General features: G+C 37.0%; 1 protein-coding gene across 2 annotated transcripts in view; it reads right to left on the bottom strand.

Annotated features, from left to right (window-relative positions):
• KIF16B (kinesin family member 16B) overlaps positions 1-19,078 on the bottom strand; it is a 313,597-nt gene that overhangs the window by 51,330 nt on the left and 243,189 nt on the right. For both annotated transcript variants that reach the window (XM_007960606.3, XM_073008383.1), the window contains one exon: positions 18,464-18,553. In XM_007960606.3, coding sequence (XP_007958797.3) covers positions 18,464-18,553 — 90 coding nt within the window. The remainder of the gene's footprint in view (positions 1-18,463; positions 18,554-19,078) is intronic.

The following is a 19,078-nucleotide window of genomic DNA, read 5'->3' as shown; positions in this document are numbered from 1 at the left end:
CAAGCCATAAAAATTGGTGAAACCATTCTGGTTAAAGATGGTGGAGCAATGACTTGATTTGTTCCTCTCACCTTCTTCAAAAGCACCGCTACCACCACAAATACTGTCTCTGAACTGGGAAACTGCCACAGCTCAAATGATTGGCCAGGCAGCAGCATCCAGAAGACCATCAAGGAGAGAAGAGATGATGGGAGACAAGGGTTGCCCAGAGCCACCCTCACCCTCACCTGCATTCCGCCCATGCTGGGATTAAAGAGACTAAATATGGGGATGAGAAAAAGATCAGGATGCAATTCCACTCAAGGAAGAAGGTGAGCAGGGGCTGTGAGAGGAGGAGCCTGGGGAAGTCCCTGTCTCCAGCGACAGAGGCAGGAAAGGCCAGAGAGCAAGCGTTTGGCTTTATCGCCCACAGCCAGCAACTCCACAGCCCCCATGAACCAGAAAACAAGAGAAGATGTGTCTCAAAGTGAAGGAAAAAACTGGTGAAAACAGTTTCAGGACAATTCTAAGTGGTCTGCGCATGCCATAGCTGCCCTACTCCTCCCCAGCGTCTGCCTCTTCTTGCTCCCACAAAGCACTGGTGTTTTCCCACAATTAGTCCACTTCCTTTAAAGATGAGAAATAATTAGAAGGAACCAAAACTGAAACTATGTGTAAAAAGGGTGAGGTGAGGTGACATTGAATGAAACATTAGCAAAAGGCAGCTCAAGAGGATACACCGTAAGTGGGATCGGCCAAAGCTACCCAGGAGGAATTCAGAGAATTAATAGTCACGTAGGAGCCACAAAATCCATCTCTAAATAGAGCCCAAAGAAGTAAATGATACACATGTTGAAAGAAGAGAAAAGAAGGGTAAAAAAGAGGAAGAAAAGCAAGCCAGTTCTTGGAGAAACGGCTGATTCCAGGATGGGGGAGGGAATACAGACGATGAGCCTGCAGCAGCCTGTGGCACCGGAAAGCACGAAGTGCTTGAAAACAAAAACCCAAGATGCGGTGTCTCAAAGGAACACAGGCATCAAGTGAAAGAGCTCCCAATGGCCAAAGCTGAGACAATTTGAAAAAGAAAATTAAAAAGAAAAAGTATTGGTGGATAACCCAAAATAGAATAATTGAATAAATAAATGGTGGGTTTAAGATTCACTTTGAAAAATAAAATAAAATATTGGTGGGTAATCCAAAATAGAATGACAGAATAAATAAACAAATGGGTAACTCAACTATCATTTCAGAATAATTCCAAATAATTTATGTAGATGTTTCACCCTCAGGAAAGTAGCCCATTATTTCCCCACTCCTGAAATGTGTGCCATGCATAATGACCTCCTTCCAAATAATACAGTGTGGAAAGGAAGAAAAACAAGTAATTTTACAGTAGAGAAACTTCAGCCACGTGATCAAGTATCAACAGTGGTAAGTCATACTGATAGTATACAACCTTGAGATGATATGATAAAAATACCATTTTTACTTCTGTGGTTTCCCTCCCAAATATGCATAGTAAGTCTTCCTCAAGAGTGTCAAGGTCACTGAAAACAAGGAAAGTATAAGAAACTGTCACAGTGAAGAGGGGCCTATGGAGACGTAACGACTAAATATAATGGGGAGTCCTGGGTGGGATCCTGGAACAGAAAAAGGCCATTAGGTAAAAACCAAGAAAATATCAATAAAGTATAGACATTAGTTAATAATAATGTACCAGTATTAGTTCACTAGTTATGACAAACGTACTATACTAATGGCAGATGTCAATATTAGGGGAAACCGAGTATGGTATATGAGAACTCTGTACTATCTTCAGATTTTTTCTATAAATCTAAAAGTATTCTAAAATAGAACTTCTGGTTTCTGATCCTACACACGAGGAGCTGAAAAGTTACTCCTGTCCTCATGACAAGAAAAAAGCTGAAAAATAAATGAAGATCAACAACTCTTCTTAGATCCAGTGGAGAAGTGAGATCACAGGGCAAACGACCGCCCTCAGACTGCAGAGACAGACAGGTGAACACAGAGAATCGTAACTCAGCCTGGCACTGAAGCCTGCTGCTGGAGCCAGTATTGGTAGAAACACTATGAACAGTAATTCCAGAATCACTGGAGGCTCAAATATAGACTAGTGTGATTGTTAAAATCTCTGAGGGTGGCCAGTCTTGAGGAAGGTCTCCACACTTTCGAGAGTTTTACCTCTAGGAGCCCCGCCAGGTTCTCACTGTGAAGCTGGATTCTAGTTTTCAAATGATGTGTTCTCACTGTGACACTGGGGGATCGAGCAGGGGAAGGAAAAAGTAACCATTTTTAAACACTCCCAGAGCTCTCTGTTCTCCTTCACAAGGCTTGCTCTCAAGAGAAAGCGTTTTGCCAGAACCTAACTACCTTAGGTTTTACCAGAGCCTAACCGACCAGGGCTAAGTGAAACACTCAATGCAGGCTCACGAAAAGACTGAAAACTACCCTAGGAGTATAGAAGTCTTCCTCTCACCGTATCTTACCATCACATCATGGGGCTGCTGTATCACAGGGGATTACAGCTGAAAGAACTGTAAGCCTCAGACTCTATTTTAAAAGACTACAGGAAAGCCCAAAGACAACAACGGGAGACAAAAACAAGGGCACTAGAGGAAATTTTAGCCTCTGACACCACATCTATATCAACCAGTAAACCCAGCCTATATCTTAGCCAGATAAACATAAAACCTCACACTAAAAATCAATCTACCTCAATTCCTTTTACCCAATATATCGTGTCTAGCTTTCAACAAAATATTACAAGGCAAATTAAAAGGCAAAAACACAGTCTAAAGCTATTCTAAAATGAAAAAAAAACTTAAAAAAAAATCAGTGCCTCTGCACCTTCCTTCCTTCCACAAAAAAAATGTGACCCAGCAGGACTTAACAAAGAAATGGAAGAAACAAAAACATGATGGGAATGAAAGCCCCAGTAGAAGGAACAAGTGCAGAACAAGCACAATAAAAAGAGATTAGTACGTAGCACACAGAGTTGAGAAAATAACAACACAAAATAAAATGTGATAAAGAAATGTGACTCAAAAAGTTTATATCTAACCAAAGGGTTTTGCAAGTATGCAGGCTACAAATACACATTCTCAAGCAGATAAGAACTCAGATAAAACACATCAAGGTGCATCTTTCAAAACCATATGGAATGACCAAAAATAACCAACCATGAGATAGCACAATGTAAAGATCTCAGAATATAACTTAAAAAAATTGGGAGGTGGGAGAAAATAAAGTTAATTTTATCTCTGTTAGAAGAGTCAATTGGTAAATTTATAAAGTGGAAACACATCATTTGAAAACTAGTGACCTTAACGTTTCAATTTTAAAAGTAATCTTAAAGTCACATATATTTTAGAGACAATACATCATGTGGTGAAAAAAATTTAATTTGAAGTTCAGCAATTTCTTCAGTTTTCATTTTCTTTCACTTCTGTTCAATTCAAGTAAAATTAAATGTAATGTTTATACTTAAAAATAGCACATCCAGAATAAACACAATGTCGTAAAGTTGTTTCACTCTTTTTCCCTATTCTTCGATTTTAAGTTCTTTTTTGTCAATCTACACCTCCATTCTCTTATCTGTGCCTATTCATTTTGACACTTAAAATAATGTTCATTAAATGGTAACATTAATTATGTTTATAGAATCATTTTGGGATAATCTGTTGCTTTTTTTCTTATATTTCCTTGTATTATGTAAAATTTTTATAAATGAACATGCATTTTTATAGAAACAGTAAAAAATGATTATTCTTTTTACAAATGTAATGGAAGAGTTAAATTAACACCATATGTCTTTTTCTTTTAATAACCTAAGATTTGGGGCAATTGGATTTCAAGTCTCAGCTCAGCAAATAGCTGGTTGTATAATCTGGAGCAATGTATAAAAACTTCTCTAGTTCCTAGTTTCATCATCATGAAAATGAAGAAATTGAACCAAGATGTTTAAGTTTCATTTCAGTTCTCAAATTCTATCACTCAGAGGCTGATGATTAAAATCTCCCTACACAGTGTTAGAAGTAACACTTTAGATATCACAGAGATATTTTACCTATTATTTTGGCTATACTGCTTTTGAGGAAGGTATCTTACTTCCTATGAAATCTTCATAGTATTCTCATTTCAAGTAAGGCTCAGATGTGCAGAAGGAAAATGGGGCCTGATAGAATAATGAAACATTACTTTCCAAGAGGTTGTAGAACAGAAAAAGGACAGACACAAACAGAATGTAGTATTCACGAGAAAACCCTTAAAATGGCATCTTTTCCTGTTATAGCGATTATTTTAACAGCAGGAGTGGTAAATGATGCAAAAATATTTGAGCTCTTATGGGAAAACTATGTATTAAAGTTAAAAATGATGATTGCACTGGGAGTTATACCTGATGTAAATGACGAGTTGATGGGTGCAGCACACCAACATGGCACAAGTGTACATATGTAACAAACCTGCATGTTATGCACATGTACCCTACAACTTAAAGTATAATAATAATAAATAAATTTTAAAAAAAATGATGACTGAGGTCAAATAAATTGGACATTTGTGACACATATGATAGGCCTAGAGAATGCTGAAGGAGAGTTTAACAACAGCCCTATGGCCTACTTTGTCTCATTATAAAATTTGGTTATGCAGAGTAAAACACAGGAAACAAACAAATGAGGATTACAATAACATATTTCTTAGGCCTAAGAAAAGCATAATAGCAAGTTTGTTTTGTAATTCAGTAAATAAAATATATTCAAAAGACAAAAGAACTGAAATAAAAGCCATTAAAACAGGAAATCAATAATTTGAGGCCTACTGATTTCCAATGAAATCTGCCTTGTCCTTCTTCAGTGCTTGTGAAGTCTAAAAACCCAAGTAATTAGCTTTATTTTGGATGTTTAACCAACAAGCCTTTAAATTTTTGGTTGAAAAATAGTTCTATATGAAGAATTTTCAAAAGAGTAAGCTAAGACAATCAGCATTTACTTAAATATTATAAGCTATTTTGTAATATAATTATTTTACAACTATTTGTGAATCCCAGGGTTGGGAATTATGAAAGCATTGAGGATCATCCATCTAGCAAGTTAGCTAGCTATATGTATATGTACGCATATTAGAAATATAGTCAGCATTCTCTCTGCTGATATTGTAATATTTCCTAATGATCTCAGAGTGAAATTTTCATCTACGAGATGACTTTTCTCTTCTGATTCCCAGTGAATTGACACAGCCCAATTTTCTTCTAAGAGTTATCAGGCTCAAATCCTGACTTCAATGTTTATTACATTGTAATAAGATAGGTCAGCCAGTCTGCTGCCATCAAGAAGATATGTAATGGAAAAATGTAATGGAAAAGTTTCCTGTTTTTGAAAGCCTTTTCTCTTGGCAAAGTTCACATTTTAGTTGAGCCAGACCCTGTATTAAGTGCAGGTGGTCTTGGAGGCAACAGACAGCATAAGCCATTTTGATAAACGGCATTGCCATTACTTTGGATATAAATAATGGCGGCCCTAAAATATAGAAAAGAAATTAAAACGGGTAATAAAAAGCCTTGCCTATCTTTTATTATTTTTAACAATTGAGCAGCTAAAACTGGGTTATAAATCACTGCAAGAAAATTGAGAACTAATAAAGTTGTGGAGTTTTTACTAATAAAAGGAAAACATTTGACTTCTGTTAACACCTGATAAAAGTGTACTTTGTTGTCATTCCTCCTTTACTAGTCATTTTCTTTACTCCTGTGATATTTGGCTATCTAACTTTTACCCAATTGTTAAAGATTAGAAGAAAAAATACAACATAGTACTCGAACTGGTCAAATCTGCTATAACCTGTCTTTTGCAAGTAGACCCACCTACATGGTAACTAGCAGCTTTTGAAACATCCGTACCCTGGAGGCTTGTGGCTGTAAATTTAAGCCATTCCAGCTTTTGAGAAATGCAAATAATAAAAACTCATCAAAAGGCTCTCATAATTCTCACATCTGACTAGATGGAAGCATTTCTGACTACTCAAAATTAATAGCAGCTCCCAAGGCCTTATAAGAACAGCTGTCACTGAGAAATATACTCACAAACAAATACGCAATTCTCTTCCAAGTTTGATTTGTTAGAGGCATAGAGCAGCAACTCTTCAGGACAACCTAGCTGGATTAGTAAGGGAGTAATCAGCTACCTTTAACCCTGATAGGGTAACTTAAGGCGGTACCACACAATATTTAGGAACACCTCTTCTGAACCTAGACCAGAGTTTGCAACATACTAGACCCTCCTGAAATATCAGCTGACTGAAGGAACAAGGCAGAATTCCTTGTTGGTGGTCAATATGAAGCAGCCAGTGATTAAAATCAGAATATATCCCTAACAGAAGCTGCTGTCCTGTTGTCACCAAAGAGCTAAAACTTAAGAGTCATCCTAGGTATAAAATCAAATTTGGAAACATAGCTAGCACTACACCACCTTCCAGTTATATTCTGTATAAATATTGTAACTTTTCCACATGAAGTCTCCTTTTCCCCAAAGCCCAGTGTCAGTTTCATTCAGGCATGACCCAGTGAACGTAAACTTGAGGACATTCATATGTGCCACAAAAATTTTTTAAAGTAAAAAATACTTCAGATCTGTGAATATTAAATATTTCATTTTTAAGAATAAATATGCAGATGAACTAACTAAAGTGTATTTTCCATTTCTTACTACGATTCGAACTGTCGCAGAGACAGACATGACAGGAACCTGTCATTGCTATCCATGGAGACTTGCTATGTAACAGATTTTTACAGGGAACAGGCTTTCTTATCTTTGGTCTCATCTGGAGAATTCTGTGAATTTTCCCTTTTAAAGTGAACATGGCCATGGAGAGGGAGGTTCAGACAAAGAGCATGGGACCAGTAATTAGAAGACATGAACCTTGCCCCATGCCCTAAGTCTTGGTGTGACCTTAACAAAAGTCTCCATAGGTATTTGATTCCTCGTTTCTAAATGAAAGTTGGACTATCCAATCATTAAGACCCCTCAGGGTGCTGGCATTTCACAATGTGCAAACAGTTCCAAGCTCATTGCTATGGAAGTTTCCTTGTTTATTGCAGAGAAAAGAGTAATAAAGTCCACATCTTTGGTGATCAAAGAGACAATTAACATTTCTTCTTCACTGTCTAAGTTTGAATGAGTCTGTCATTAATTTTGACAAGAATATTTGTTACTGGAAATCATCTTTTAGGTCTGGTGCTTTACACTAATGAAAAATCAACCCGCTGCTGAATTCTATCAGACATTCAAAGAAGAAATGGTACCCATCCTATTGAAACTATTCCAAAAGATAAAGAGGGAATCCACCCTAAGGCATTCTTTAAAATCAGTATCACCCTAATACCAAAACCAGGAAAGAACATAACAACCAAAAAAGAAAAAGACAGGCCAATATCCCTGATGAACATACTTGCAAAAATCCTCCACAAAATACTAGCTAACCAAATCCAACAGCATATCAAAAAGATAATCCACTATGATTAAGTGGGTTTCATGCCAGTGATGCAGAGATGGTTTAACATACCCAAGTCAATAAGTGTGATACACCGCATAAACAGGATTGAAACAAAAATCCCATGATCATCTCAAGAGATGCAGAAAAGGCATTTAATAAAATCCAGCATTCCTTTATGATTAAAACCCTCAGGAAAATCAGCATATACCTTAAGTTAATAAAAGCCATCTATGACAAACCCACAGCCAACAATATATTGAACAGAGAAAAGATGAAAGCATTCCCCCTGAGAACTGGAACAAGACAAGGGGGATGCCCACTTTCACCACTTCTATTCAACATAGTACTAGAAGTCCTAGCCTGAGCAATCAGACAAGAGAGAGAGAGAAAGGGCTTCCAAATCAGAAAGAGGAAGTCAAACTGTCACTGTTCACGATGATATAATTGTACACCTAGAAAACCCTGAAGACTCATCCAAAAAGCTTCCAGATCTGATAAATGAATTCAGTAAAGTTTCAGGATACAAAATGAATGTATACAAATCACTAGTGCTGCTATACACCAATAGCAACCAAGCGGAGAATCAAATAAAGAAATCAACCCCTTTTACAATAGCTGAAAAAAAAAAAAAAAAACTTAGAAATATATATAGGAAGTGAAAGTTCTCTACAAGGAAAACTACAAAACACTGCTCAAAGAAATTATAGATGACACAAACAAATGGAAACACATCCCACGCTCATAAATGGATAGGATCAATATTGTGAAAATGACCATACTGACAAAAGTAATCTACAAACTCAATGCAATTCCCATCAAAATAACACCATCATTTTTCACAGAACTAGAAAAAAAACCCTAAAATTTGTAGGGAACCAAAAAAGAGCCCACATAGCCAAAGCAAGACTAAGCAAAAAGAACAAATCTGGAGGCGTCACTTTACCCAATTCAAACTATACTATGAGGCTATAGTCACCAAAACAGCATGTTACTGGTATAAAAACAGGCACATAGACCAACACAACAGAATAGAGAACCCAGAAATAAACCCAAATACTTACAGCCAACTGATCTTTGACAGAGCAAACAAAAACATAAAGTGGGGATAGGACACCCTATTCTACAAATGGTGCTAGGATAATTGGCAAGCCACATGTAGAAGAATGAAACTGGATCCTCATCTCTCACCCTATACACAAATCAACTCAGGATGAATCAAAGACTTAAATAGAAGACCTGAAACCGTAAAAATTCTAGAAGATAACATCAGAAAAACTCTTCTAGACATTGGTTTAGGTAAAGCCTTCATGACCAAGAACCCAAAAGCAAATGCAACAAAAAGTAAAGAAAAATAGATGGGACTTAATTAAACTAAAAAGCTTCTGCACAGCAAAAGAAATAATCAGCAGAATAAACAGACAGCCCATAGAGTGGGGAAAAATCTTTGCAAACTATGTATTCAACAAAGAAGTAATATCCAGAATCTATAAGGAACTCAAAGAAATCAGCAAAAAACAAACAAACAAACAAAAACTAAACAAAAAACAAAAAACCCAAATAATCCAATCAAAAAGTGGGCTAAGGACATGAGTAGGCAATTCTCAAAAGAAGATATACAAATGGCCAACAAATATATGAAAAAATGCTCAACATCACTAATTATCAGTTAAATGCAAATCAAACCCACAATGTGATACCACCTTACTCCTGCAAGGATGGCCATAATTAAAAAAATCAAAAAAATAAAAGATGTTGGCGTGGATGTGGTGAAAAGGGAACAGTTTTATACTTGCTGATGGGAATGTAAACTAGTACAACCACTGTGGAAAACAATATGGAGATTCCTTAAAGAACTAAAAGTAGATCTATCATTTGATCTAGCAAGCCTACTACTGGGTCGTCATTACATGAAAAAGACACTTGCACACACATGTTTATAGCAGAACCATTCACAATTGCAGAAATACGGAATCAGCCCAAATGCCCATCAATCAAATGGATAATGTTATATATATCTGTGTATGCATATGTGTGTATATACACACACACACACATATGTATGTATATATATACATGTATACATACACATGCGAGCGCACATACACACACACATATCATGGAATACTACTCAGCCATAAAAAGAAACAAAATAATGGCATTTGCAGCAACCTGGATGGAACTGGAAACCATTATCCTAAGTGAAGTAACTCAGGAATGAAAAACCAAACATCATATGTTCTCACTCCTAAGTGGGAGCTAAACTCTGAGGAAACATGATACAATGGACTTTGGGGACTCAGGGGAAAGGGTGGGAGAGGGGTGAGACTACACACTGGGTACAGTGTACACTGCTCAAGTAATGGGTGCACCAAAATCTCAGAAATCACCACTAACCACTAATGAACTTATCCATGTAACCAAACACACCTGTTCCCCAAACATCTACTGAAATTAAAAAAAAAAAAAATCAACGAATGCACCCAAGATAGATGCAAAAGAGGATAGGCAATGCCTTAATCAGTGGTCCAGAGAACATCCTATGGAGGATTTTCTCCCAATTACACACTCCTGAGCCCCAAGTCAGATTTACTGAATAAGAAATTCCTAGTTTGGGGCCTGAGTCTGCATATTTTGGAAAAGCTTCCCAGGTAATTTGGATGCTCATTGTGCCTCCACTCATCCTTGAAAGCAGTGATTTAAATGCTATTTATTTACCAGTTGAAGAGAATGGTGTGATACAAACCACACAGTGAAATACCTGGGCCTCTGATAATGTACAAGGTCAGGAAGCTGGCAGTATTCTATTTTTGTCTGCATAGCTGTTTGCTATTTAGAAATTCAAGGAGGCTGAGGGCTTGGTGCAACTGAATTTGTCTAAGGCTTACTGGGTGCTCCCTGTGGCTACAGTTGGTAGCATTATAATTTGGGTGGTGAGCAGATTTGCAATTTTTATATTAAACTTGAAATGCTAGTAATAAAACTGCTATAATACATTTCAATAATGGATGGCTAATAGTTGTCCAAGACAAATAAAAGGCCAATAGCCAAATTATTTTCATTTCTTTCTTCGGTGCTGCTCAGAAAATCAAGACGGTGAGAAATGTTTCATCAGCACCAACTGAAAAGTCCATCTACAAATTAACCTCTTGCCTAGTCGTTTTCTTCCCTCCCACTGGTAATTACTGGGCACCCAGAGAATGCCAGATGTGAGAGAACAATTGCTCTAACACAGCAATTTTCCATTTTTATGGAAGGCTCTCAAAATATTTTTCTCTCAGCTTTGTGGGGAAAAGGGAGCTCCCTAGGGATGTGGCTGATTGAGGCTGATTGTGCTTGAAACTTGGGGACTCTAATGACTCACTGCGATAACTTAGTTATGATGAAGACAAGCAACATGAACTGTTCCATGTAGCTTCCACGCTCATGATGCACAGGCATCCCTTAGCACTTGCTTTGATTGTACATTTTAATATATGAAATGTCTCATTTTCAAAATTCATTCTCTTGCCTCTAAGCACAGCAGCACAAACTGGATTCAGAATCATTCAGCCAAGAATATCATAAAAAGACCCTCAATGAGTGATTCCAGTGCTTCATCTGTTTCACTGTGAGATTTATGTCCTTGAAAAGTAAGGTGACTGACTTAGTCCATTTGGGTTGCTATAACAAAATACCTTTGACTGGGTAATTTATGAAGAACAGAAATTTACTGCTCACAGTTCTGGAGGCTGTGAAGTCCAAGATCAAGGTGTAAGCAGATTCAGTATCTGCTGAGGTCTTGCTCTCCACAGATGGCGCCTTCTGTGTCCTCACATGGCAGGAGGTGGGGGCAAGCTCCCTCAGGCACTAATCCCATTTATGAGGGTCTCATGACCTAGTCATCTCCCAAAGGCCTCATCTCTTAATACCAACAAATTGTAGGTTAAATTTTAACACAATTTAGGAGGAACACAAACCTTCAGTCCATAGCAGTGCTCATGAGGCTCTAGCATTTCACTTCTTGTGAAATGTATGAAAATAAAGTCTTCTAAAAAAAAATTAGACAGGAGTTGGCATCTCTGAATCTCCTGGAAGCAGTAGCTCTCCTGATGACCTGTGACGTTCCAGCCTCATGTCATACAACTTTATTAAAATACCAGACCAGTCATCCAAAAAGCTAGGAGGATACTAGCTCTTCACTACTCATGCTAACGGATGAAAAAGAGATGTAGTTTTAAAAGCTTTTTTCTCTTCAGCTTGATGAGCAATGTTTCTGTCTTGTTGAACTCTCGGATTGTGACCTGGATCTATAGGTAAGCTTCATGAACACCAGACAGAAACAGTAACTCTATCTCCTCCTCATAGAAACAAAAAGAGAACACTTCATGGGGGCTTTGTTTCTGAGAATGTAACTTGATTGATATTTAAAAGGCTCACACTGATTTTAATCGAGTCAAAAATACATAGCTTTCATACAGAAAAAGAGCACTACAGAAATTATTTGCATGATAAAATTTCAAAGATCTGCTCTCTGGCAGATGCTGCATAATATTTCAGAGTTGCTTTCAGTAATACACTGTATCTGAGGTTCTCACAATCTTCTACAAACTAGCTGTGGCATTATCATTTTACAGACATGAATTGGAAAACACAGGTTTAATTTGATTAAGATTCCATACAAGGTCAATGAAGGAGAGCAGAAAATGAATGCCAGAAGGAGCTATTATCTTGCATAATACATGTCAATAGATGAAGAGATTTTATTCTTAAAATAAAATTCTTAAAATAAAATCTATTCTTAAAATAGATTTTAAACCCATTTAAAATCTAGAAGAAACTGCTAAGATTAAAGAAAATGAATAAATAAAAATAAAACAACTACTTAAAAAACCCTGAATAACGCAGCACCTCCAGTGAAGAACTCAGCCTACTCATACGGTGAATCTGAAAACAGAATGGCAATAACATTTGCATATGATTGAAGATCACGTGCAGCAAATCTGTTCTTCTTCAGTATTATGAAGTGCAAAAAATTTATGTTTTCTATTCATAAAATCTGTCATCATACAATTAAAAAAAGGACTAAATTTTTCTTTGGTTTTTGCTTTTCCTCTGCTCTCAACCCCAACTTCCCAGAATTTTATGGAACCCAGTGTCTTCTTGTCTTCTCAAATCATAAGTTCTATTTGTAATAACCTTAGGTTGCTTCTATTTTATTCAGAGACTTATCTTATATCTAATAATCAACCACTCCTTATCACTTTAATTGGCTCACCACCCAAATGTATATAAAGTATCCCTGAGGGGTCTTCAGTTGACCAGCACATCATTCTCCTTAAGGAGACATTATAGTAAATAATTAACCAAATGAATGTGAGTGAACAGGGAGATTAGAAGGCTTAGCTGCAATGATGGTTAAGGAATTCTTAAACTTTCTTGCTAGGGTGATGACTTTCAGGGCTCTTAGTCCACCTAACTTAGTGCATTCTTTACAGATCTTGGTTTTTCACAAAGTCTTTAAGAACATTTAAGCAATTATCAAATTTCTTCACAGAAAAAGTCTTACACATGAACCAGAAGACATACAGGTATGTTCAAGAATGTTCACAGAGTAGTAGTCACAACAGCAATAATTGGGAAACTACCCAAATGTCCACAACAGGATTCTGGAAACCTGATAAGGTGACATGCCAAGTTTGTTACGAGGCAACGCTGCTCATGCTCATGGTAAAAATGACACCCTCGACTCCCTGCCTCAATAAGTTGCATCTGGACAGGGAGAATGACAGCTATCTGGTGGGAAGCCATAGCTTTAGGCTTCTCTGAGTGAGGTGACTCCTAACTCAGCAGACTGCTGGGACTCTGGAAATTCTGCCTATGGGGTTGTTACTAGAGACGCTGGTTGCCTTCTGGCACGGGATTCCAGGCCAGAGTGGTTCTCACACACGCCCATGTGGGGCTCAACTCTGTGTACATTAGCTATCACCTGGAGAAGCGAGGCAAGGAACAGCTCTCAGACAGCTGAGTGGACTGTTCCAGAGACTGCTTGGGGGGCTTCTCCAAGCCCCTGCGCCCTGCTGGCAAGCAGTGGTTCTTTTCATGTGTCCTTCCCAGGGAACCTGATGCTGAGCATGGGCTGGACCCAGCTGGACCCAGGAGGACTTCCTGCTGAGTGTTGCAAATCATTTCTACTGAGGGTTAGATTAAGAAGAACTTTCACATTCCATGGATATATTGTTGAATAATGTCAATCTTTTATAATGAACATGTAATTTATTATTGGGGAAAAAAGGTTACCGAAAGAAAACAAATATCCATCAAGAGACCTGTCACATCAAACTGCTTTAAAGTTATATCCCCCAGGAGGATGTAACTCCATGGCTAAACTCCAGATGAAATGTGAATGGGCAGGATATCATTTTAGACAAAGTTCCAAAAGACTATAGCCTATAACTAAAACGAAAGTGTTAAAGTAACAGAAGAGTCTATCCTGGCAAGTATATAACAATTTCTGTATATTTTGAATTCCAGTGTGCTTTTCAATATTTCTTGGCTTGATTAAAATTTTGGAGCCTTGTATGGCTAGGTAAATTTAATATGTGTCATTTAAAAATATACTATCATCAAACATTTTGTTACCCTTGCAATTAAGAGAGCCAGAATAGTCTTCTACTTCCACAGAAATAATGAGCCCAATCTGGTGAAGGAGTGAAGTAAATAAAATATGTTCCCACTTGGCTATAAAATAGTCACCCATGAGAGGAAAATTTCAGGATCCTTTTGTATCAACCCTTCGGCTTTCCTGAAAGAATTAGGTCTTTAGCAAATCAAGTGATTTCTAGGATGTTGTCAGGCCAAATAGTACACTTAGAGGTAGCGGATTAGCATTATTTACAGAGATGGTAATAATATAAGCACTAATGAGAGCAATAATAATTGACAAATACCTAATAAACATTGATCTCAAGTCCCAACAAATACTCAGCAAGTAAGACTACGTGAAGCTGAGCTGCATAAGAGAAAAAAGAACTTTACAGGAAAAAAGACAGCTGATATTCAACTTAATTTCAAGCTTTATCTTAAAAATGTTAAATGGACAATGCTGTTGTGAGTGAAATAAGATTTAGATCCAGAATGACAGGCTACTGTGTTTTTAGAAACAATTCTTTTTTCCCATTTTTATATTATTGTTGGTTTGGAAACAGAAAGTAGAGTGCAATGGCCTGGGACTGGCTTCTGCTCATCAATTGTTTGACACAAGGCAAGTTATTTACATCTCCCGCTCTTCAATATCTGCCTCTGTAAAACGAGGAGGGTAACAGCCCCCGCACTTCTCAGTGACGTCCGAGAACCACATGAGATGCACAGCATGGCACCTGGCCCACGGTCAGCACCCTGTAAGTGTCGGAGTTGTGGCTATGGACACAAACAACGGCATGGCACACCTCGGGGTCTGTACCTTTCAACATGTGCTGTTTATTTTAGGAACTTACTGCAAGGTTTCAAATCACCACTCCCATAGTCTGTTTTCCTTCAAACACATGCACACATGTTTGTAGGTTCTCTTTTATATATAACATTTTTTTGTCCTTATGAGAGAGTAATTATAAGCCACAAAATTAAACATGACATGGAAAATCAATTTCCATTCTTGGCTATCACTGAGATCCTGAGCCTGTCTTCAGGAGAAGGGGCTTCTGTGAGCAGAAGTCGCCTATGAATAGAAATGGTCTGAAGACTGAAACTTAGCTAGAAATTGAAGCAGAAAAAAAAGACTTTACTTAATTAGTGTAAAAGAAATAAAAAAAAATTCTTAATTATTCCTGATCCAAACAATAACTTGTGTTTCTAAGAGAAGGTTCATAATATCTTTCTCCCTTAAACTTTAGGCTTATATCCTTCATATCTCTCTCGATAGTTCCAATTGGGTGTTTAAAAGTATCCTCAAATTAATGTCTAAAAAGACTTCTGGATTTGAGCTCTCTAGCACCCCAACAATCCATCCCATTAAAATCACCTTTTAAGAGTGTAAATAAAACCACTTTGTTACAGGGTTTCCTGTATACTGTCCAGTGGCTTCCCATGCACGATGAATACAGTTCAAGGCTCCACATGATAGAGTCCCTTCCTACCTCTTTGCCCACATTCCTCTACCATCCTCACCACTTTTCCAGGCCTTTTTGTTCTTGGAACAAACCAAACTTGGTTCTACTGCAGGGCCTTGGCTCTTGCTCTTCCCCTGGGTTACAATGTACCCACCTCCAGATTTTCACGGCTGGCTCTTTCTCAACATTCAGATCTTAGCACAAATCCCACACTTTCAGAAAGGTGTGCCTGGCCTGACCCACCTAAAGCAGACCACTGCCCAGCTCTCATGCCACACTATCACAAGGCCTGGTTTAATTCACTTTACACAAACTGAAATTGCCTTATTTGTTTACTGTTTATTCTGTCTACTTCATGAGAAGAGGGAATGCAGCTGTTTTGTTCACACTGTGTTCACCATGCAGAATTGCTCAATACAGTTGAGTGAATTAATGAATGACACCAACTGGATTTTCTTCAGTTGAAGGTTAATTTTTTAAAACATATTTGTAATACACCCTTTTTCCTCTTGAAAATACTCTTACATATGTGATAATCTATGTTCATTCATTTTGCCTGGTACCAGGTAATTTCTTTGACTCACTGGTTCATGTCATTCTTAACCTTGGGTATGTTTTCTTCTATTATATCTTTAAAGATTGTTTCTGTTATATTCATTCTGGAGTTTTCTTTAAAAACACAGATTAGAGTTGTATACTGGTGCTCTGAAAACTCTTTTAAATATCTCTCAGCTAATATATCAACTAGAATGCCACCTTGTCAGAAAGCCCAACCCTGAAACAACCTTGTACTAACATGCCCAACCCCTTCTGCACCATCATTCTTCATTGCTATTTTTCATATAAGGCACGTAACTCACTTTAAATGGTAACTGCAACACTGCATGCTTACTCTTAAAGTGCTAGTTACTATTTTCTCCTTGTTTACTGTCTGCCCCATATTTAAGATATACAGAAGAAGAAATTTCTGTTCTTGTCTACCACAGTATTACTGGAATCTAGAAAAATGTGCCTACACAGAATGGGTTAAATTAATTAAAGAATCAATATAAAATAAATACATCCTGGAATGAATATGTGTGTGTATATATAAAGTCTGAGTGCTTTTATTTCATGGAAATTGCTTTTTCTATGTATTGCTTTGGGAATTCAGTGACTTTAATTAAATACGCAAAATCTGACCACTATTAAAATACTGACGTAGGCACTTAAAACCAAGTGGTTAATGAGCTGCAAAGCTCACTTTAAAAACAAGCTGCTCTATACATTTCATATGTACAGAATACTTCTTTTAACTGTCAATACTGATTTGAGACATGAAAGTTAAACCACAGATACAAACTTAATAATTTGATTTTGAAGTTATTACAGTTACTTCTGGAATGAAGCCTCTTGGGAACAAATTCCCACTTGAAGTTTCCTAAATTTTTAATAAAAGGCTAGAATGTGACAGCTTAGCAACAGCATTTCAGAGATAGCTTAAGATATGGTTTGGATGTGTATCCCCACCAAATCTTATGTTGAAATATGATCCCCAATGTTGGAGGTGGGGCCTAGTAGGAGGTGTTGGATCTTGAGGGCAGATTCCTCACAAATGGCTTGGTGGTATCCCATAGTAATGAGTACCTTGAGATCTGATTGTGAAAAAGGGTCTAGGACCTCCTCCTTTCTCTCTTGCTCCCTGTCTCCCCATGTGACACACTGGCTCCCTTTCATCTTCCGCCATGATTGGAAGCTTCCGGAGGCCCTCACCAGAAGTGGATGCCAGCTTCATGTAGAGCCTGTAGAACTGTAAGCCAAATAAACCTCTTTTCTTCATAAATTACCCAGTCTCCAGTAATCCTTTATAGCAATGCAAACAAACGAACACAGCTTAATTCTACCTGAGCTGAAGATTCTTCTATACATCAGGGAACCATTTTATTTACAAAAAGTTATTTTTCTTTGTATTTTATATCAGATTTTAAAAAGGGTGGAAGCCATGAGAATGTTAAGGAAACATTATTTAATGTGAACCAAATTAGTGAACCAAACTTCTAACTAAATTATTTTTTAGAATGTCATAAAAAAACCATAAAAACAGTGCTAAAAACCAGTATTTCGTGAAAGCAGGCTAATTAGATGATTGTTGATTGATTTGCAGTCAGTCAAATCAATCCCAGAAATTCCAGAAAATTCCCAGAAAGCTGGACCTAGATAATGCTTCCTTTAGTTGAAGTAAAATTATCACCATCATCACTTGGAAAACACACATTCATTCTAGGAACACTTTGCTTAACATTACTTGAGAAACCAGTGTTTGTTCAAAATGGAAAAGACGATTAATGTATTAATACCCTCTGGGTATTTGATCTGATGCATGAAATGCTTTCTGGCCTCTAGATAATTCTGCATTTTCTATCTACCTTTCCCTCTACGTTCAATGGCAAAATAACTGTTATGACTTGACTTCTCATTAAGTAGAAGACTAAGCATGAATGTAGTCTTTCTTTTTTAAAGAAAAAAGTGTAAATCTATGTGAAGAAGTTATTTTAATTTTAATAGGTCTCATAATTGAGAAGTTATAAATTGATTAAAATATTTATTTAAAATTAACCATAAAATTTATGAGAAGGATGGAGTTCACTTACTGTCACTGTACTATCACTTTCAAAATCTTGTGTTTAGAAAATGTTTAAATTGTGTAGAACAGAAATGGAACAAAGAATAAAAATTTAAAAGTTATATTTGATAAATGGATAATTGAAATAAGACTTGGTGACACTAATAAGCTAGTATCTGAAAGAGACAGAGAGACAGAGAGAGAGAGATAACATTGCTAATGCAATCAGCTCATTTACTTTATAAAATGAATGCTCTTAATTGGAGATAATAATTTCATGACTTACCTCTGCATACTTTAACTTCAATGTTTTATGCATTTCTCGAAAACGACTGTAACGCCTGAATACAGTCCATGTCTCATCTAGGACAGTAATCTATTAACCAGGAAAACCAAAATGAATAAGCATTAAGAAGCAAAAGTCACCAAAATTTTTCAAAACAATTTAAAAATTAAATGAACAAAAAGTGATTAGCATGTAAAATTTCTCCAGAACTGAAAACATGAATCTAGCTGCATAAATACAACTTAGAAATAATAAATGTACTTTACTTAACTGTGCAGCTTTGGCTCTCAGATCTTGTTACAGTCAGTTTGCCTATGGAAAGTGAGGGGCAGATGGTCATCTCTTAATTGGCTATAAAAAGTGCCCCTTTTTATAGAAACATTTCTAAAGAAGAGGAGGTGGAAGAGGAAAAAAAATCTCACTGCATCTCAGTCATTGTTAGTATAATAACACAACAGTATATTTTGCCTTTTTTCAGAGGGAGAATAATCAATCCAGCCTTTAACAGGCTGACTGGAGTAGAAACTCTGTTGCACATCAGCTCAAATAGGAAAGGTCACAGTGACAAGAAGAGGCAGGTAGACCACATCAGCCTTTACAATCACACCTAAAGCA

This window comes from Chlorocebus sabaeus, chromosome 2 (genome assembly GCF_047675955.1).
Source record: "Chlorocebus sabaeus isolate Y175 chromosome 2, mChlSab1.0.hap1, whole genome shotgun sequence".
In the NCBI taxonomy this organism is placed as follows: domain Eukaryota; kingdom Metazoa; phylum Chordata; class Mammalia; order Primates; family Cercopithecidae; genus Chlorocebus; species Chlorocebus sabaeus.
This window is presented reverse-complemented; position numbering and strand designations above follow the sequence as displayed.